Source organism: Sinocyclocheilus anshuiensis, unplaced genomic scaffold (assembly GCF_001515605.1).
Source record: "Sinocyclocheilus anshuiensis isolate Anshui unplaced genomic scaffold, SAMN03320099.WGS_v1.1 scaffold158, whole genome shotgun sequence".
Lineage (NCBI taxonomy): Eukaryota > Metazoa > Chordata > Actinopteri > Cypriniformes > Cyprinidae > Sinocyclocheilus > Sinocyclocheilus anshuiensis.
This window is the reverse complement of record NW_015542333.1, coordinates 547849-551888: the sequence shown is the minus strand read 5'-3', so window position 1 is coordinate 551888 and position 4040 is coordinate 547849. Positions and strand designations below refer to the sequence as shown.

Below are 4040 nucleotides of genomic sequence, written 5' to 3'. Positions count from 1 at the left end.
AAACTAGCGATCTCTTATGTAAACAGATGCATATGAAAAATAATTCGATCATCGGCAATAGACAGCATATAAATGAAAACTGCATAATGTTGCAGAGTAAAATGTTGATCCAGGAAGTGGGATATGTCTGCGCAAGCTTTGGAGGTGTTGATGGAAGCGATTTACTGGATTTATGCTTTGATAATAGTACTGAATATTATCCAGATGTAGTTTTTGATAAAAATGTGATCTTCTCACCTTTTTGCTCACCATTATGCAATTTTTATGAAACCTACCTATATTCAAGTGTTGATAAAAAAAGAATGCTTTAAATGCTTTAACCTGTTAACCCAAGCCGGAAGGGCGTGTTTAGGCGTGTCTGTGCTTTTAATTACCTTTGTTTTAAAACAATATTCAATCAACTATCATAAACTATATATATTATAGAATAAAACAGATTTTTTTTGTTTAAAAGTAGAGGCTCTGATCTTTATTTTGGTGTATTGCGTCTTCAAATATTCATACAGCAAAATATACTTTAGGCCATCAAATCTGAGTGATATTATAGAATAAAACAGATTTTTTTTGTTTAAAAGTAGAGGCTCTGATCTTTATTTTGGTGTATTGCGTCTTCAAATATTCATACAGCAAAATATACTGGAGGCCATCAAATCTGAGTGAAAATCATCAAAATTGCTGGCGGTGGCTGGCAACTTTTTTCAAAAATGCTGGCGGGGAAAGAGGTAATTCAATCTGTATAAGAGAACCACATATTTTTAATGGTATCCACTGGAAAATCCCTTTAAAAATGATTTCTTGGCAAAAAAGCTGCAGGCCCTCTGAAATCTATCATGAAGAGGAAGGATGGGAGTGGTGCTGGCGCAGCTTCCATCAGTGGCAAAAAGAGCCTGAAGTTTGTTGGAATTCTAAACGGAGGGTGAGTTACTAGAGCAGATTTTTAAATAAGGAAATACGAAATACCGTTACTGTAGTAACAGATGGTGTCTCATGGCTTATTGTTTTTATAAAGTGATTTACGAAATTAAAATATTATTGTTAATGACAACAGTAAATAATTATTCTGCCAAGGAACAACTGTATATAATATTACTGGCTTCCAACATTTCTCTTCCAATCTTATTTCAGAACTAACTATCCATTTTGTTATTATTCGTATAAATATTTCAACTCGGACCGCAAATTATACAGAATTTCTCCTCCTAAATTCTTTCAGTTATGAGTCGACCTCTAGTGAAGAGGAAGAGGATGAAGAGAGTTCCTCTGATGGAAGTGAGGCTGGTGCGTGTTCAGACAGCAGTGTGGAAGAAGGGGCAGCTCTAGAGGATACATCTGATGAAGAGATGAATATAAATGTGGATGAAACCGACAGTGATGAAAACATGCCAGCTGGGTCAGAAGATTTAAAGGACCAGGAAGAGGAAGTGAAGGAAAAGTAAGTGCATGACTGAAATGTCCCATAATCAGAAAATAATTTTGTGGCTTAGCTTAGAGGTCATCTATATGCTAGCGTACATCTCAAAATGTGCTTTTAGCAGATATACACATTTAAATATTTGAGGTCTTTCTCTTGCAGACCAAAAATGACTCATCTTGTACAAGAGATATTTCTTTTTTTAGAAAATGGTGATTCATGGCTATGACGTTGTTAAAGCAAACAATAATTGGAGGTTATCTTACAGGTTTGAACTAAGTGCCAAAATGCGTGAGGCTTGTCTAATTTTGAAGAACCACCTTAATGACGGAGCCAAATCAGTGAAGAGTAAAGAAGTGGTGGGAGCAAATCACACAAATGACATTTTATTCACATTGCAGTTACTATTCCAAATTTATCATTTCAAATTACATTCCAGCCAAACTTAGCCATTATGTTGTTCTGTTAACACGTCTAACGCAGTTGTCCAGCACTCATAGCGTTCAGATGGAGTGGTTCAGAGTATCCAGTGCAAAGATGGCCCAGCCGTCACGTGTGTCAAATTACCTGATAGCTTTCTCAGAGGTCTCCCCCGTCCTGCTGGAGCACATAGTCAACATGACCGATGGCAACGGCAACACTGCCTTACACTACAGCGTCTCCCATTCCAACTTCACTGTGGTAGACCTACTGCTTGACACAGGTTAAGAGAATGTAGCTCTTTAGGACACATCAGAATAACATTGTAACAAGCAATTCAATTGAATAAACCATGGGAAAATGCACGCAGCTTTGGTAAACAACGTAATGTTTTGTTGTTGCATTTAGAATGCAGCTTACTATAGAGTGAATTCTATGTAGTGCATACTGCTTTTATTTTAAAATATGTAAATGTGAAACAAAACAGTCATTTCCAACAGTAGTATACAACGTGGCTGTCACATGACCTAACTATCTTGAACGTTTACATGCGTGATGTCCAGTTCTGACCTTTTATCCATCAAGAGTCTGTGTACAAATGTCTTAACGCTTAGACGTCACAACACACAGCAATTCCCTTGTAACTCTCGAAATGGAAGGTCAAGCTGTAAATAAGTGTACAGTTATACACGATATGCTAATGAGCTGTTCTGAGTTGTCTAACAGTTCGGGACCTTGTTACAAAACCTCAGTTGTGGATGTGTTCGTGTGCAGGCATGTGCAATGTTGATCAGCAGAATAAAGCGGGATATACAGCTGTGATGCTGGCAGCGCTCTCAGCAGTGAAGGAGGAGGACGACATGGCAGTGGTCCAGAAACTCTTCCGTCTGGGCAACGTCAATGCCAAGGCCAGCCAAGTAAGTCACCCAGTTAATTAGTTATTCATCTGCGATTATATCCTCTGCTAATTTGAAAATGACATTTCAACGTACACTCATAAAGGTTCTTTATTGGCACCTCTTGTTCTTGAAGAACCTTTATCACCCATGGAATCCTTCCATATCACAAAAGGTTCTTTATAGTGGAAAAAAGGTCTCTTATTAACAAGAAAAAGTGGTTCTTTTAAGAACTGTTCACAGAAAGGTTCTTTGGGGAATCCAAAATGGTTCTTCTATGGCGTCACTCTTTTGTAAACTTTATTTATTTTAGAAATGTGTTCATAGATACTGCTTGACTTGGTGTGCAATATTTTATTTTTATTTGCTAAAAGAAATGAAACATTAACAGAAAACTATACAGAATACACCGTATATCACTGTTCAACAGTTGGGGGAAATGAGGTTTAAATTTTTTTTTCATATTAAACCTTTTATTAAACAAAGGTGCATTAAATTGATCAAAAGTGACCGTAAAAACATTTATAATGTTACAAAATATTTCAAAAATTACAAAAGGTTTCAAATAAATGCTGTTTCTTTGAACGTTCTATTCGGTAATGAATCCTGAAAAACAATGTATCACAGTTTACACTAAAATAAAGGCTGCACAACTGTTTTTCAGCATTGATAATTGTAATAAATGTTTCTTGAGCAACAAATCAGCATATCAGAATGATTTCTGAAGGATCATGTGACACTGAAGACTGGAGTAATGATGCTGAAAATACAGCTTTGATCAGAGGAATAAATGACATTGTACTATAATATACAGTGGGTACGGAAAGTATTCAGACCCCCTTAAATTTTTCACTCTGTTATATTGCAGCCATTTGCTAAAATCATTTAAGTTAATTTTTTTTCCTCATTAATGTACACACAGCACCCCATATTGACAGAAAAACACAGAATTGTTGACATTTTTGCAGATTTATTAAAAAAGAAAAACTGAAATATCACATGGTCCTAAGTATTCAGACCCTTTGCTGTGACACTCATATATTTAACTCAGGTGCTGTCCATTTCTTCTGATCATCCTTGAGATGGTTCTACACCTTCATTTGAGTCCAGCTGTGTTTGATTATACTGATTGGACTTGATTAGGAAAGCCACACACCTGTCTATATAAGACCTTACAGCTCACAGTGCATGTCAGAGCAAATGAGAATCATGAGGTCAAAGGAACTGCCTGAAGAGCTCAGAGACAGAATTGTGGCAAGGCACAGATCTGGCCAAGGTTACAAAAAAATTTCTGCTGCACTTAAGGTTCCTAA

The 4040-nt window shown here is 36.5% G+C and overlaps 1 protein-coding gene across 1 annotated transcript in view; it reads left to right on the top strand.

The window, feature by feature from the left end:
- The window catches only part of LOC107691060 (KN motif and ankyrin repeat domain-containing protein 3-like), a 24096-nt gene that overhangs the window by 16341 nt on the left and 3715 nt on the right, over window positions 1–4040 (top strand). The window contains exons 4-8 of the mRNA XM_016489544.1: window positions 808–916; window positions 1214–1432; window positions 1680–1770; window positions 1895–2114; window positions 2606–2748. Of these exons, the coding sequence (XP_016345030.1) occupies window positions 808–916; window positions 1214–1432; window positions 1680–1770; window positions 1895–2114; window positions 2606–2748 (782 nt within the window). The remainder of the gene's footprint in view (window positions 1–807; window positions 917–1213; window positions 1433–1679; window positions 1771–1894; window positions 2115–2605; window positions 2749–4040) is intronic.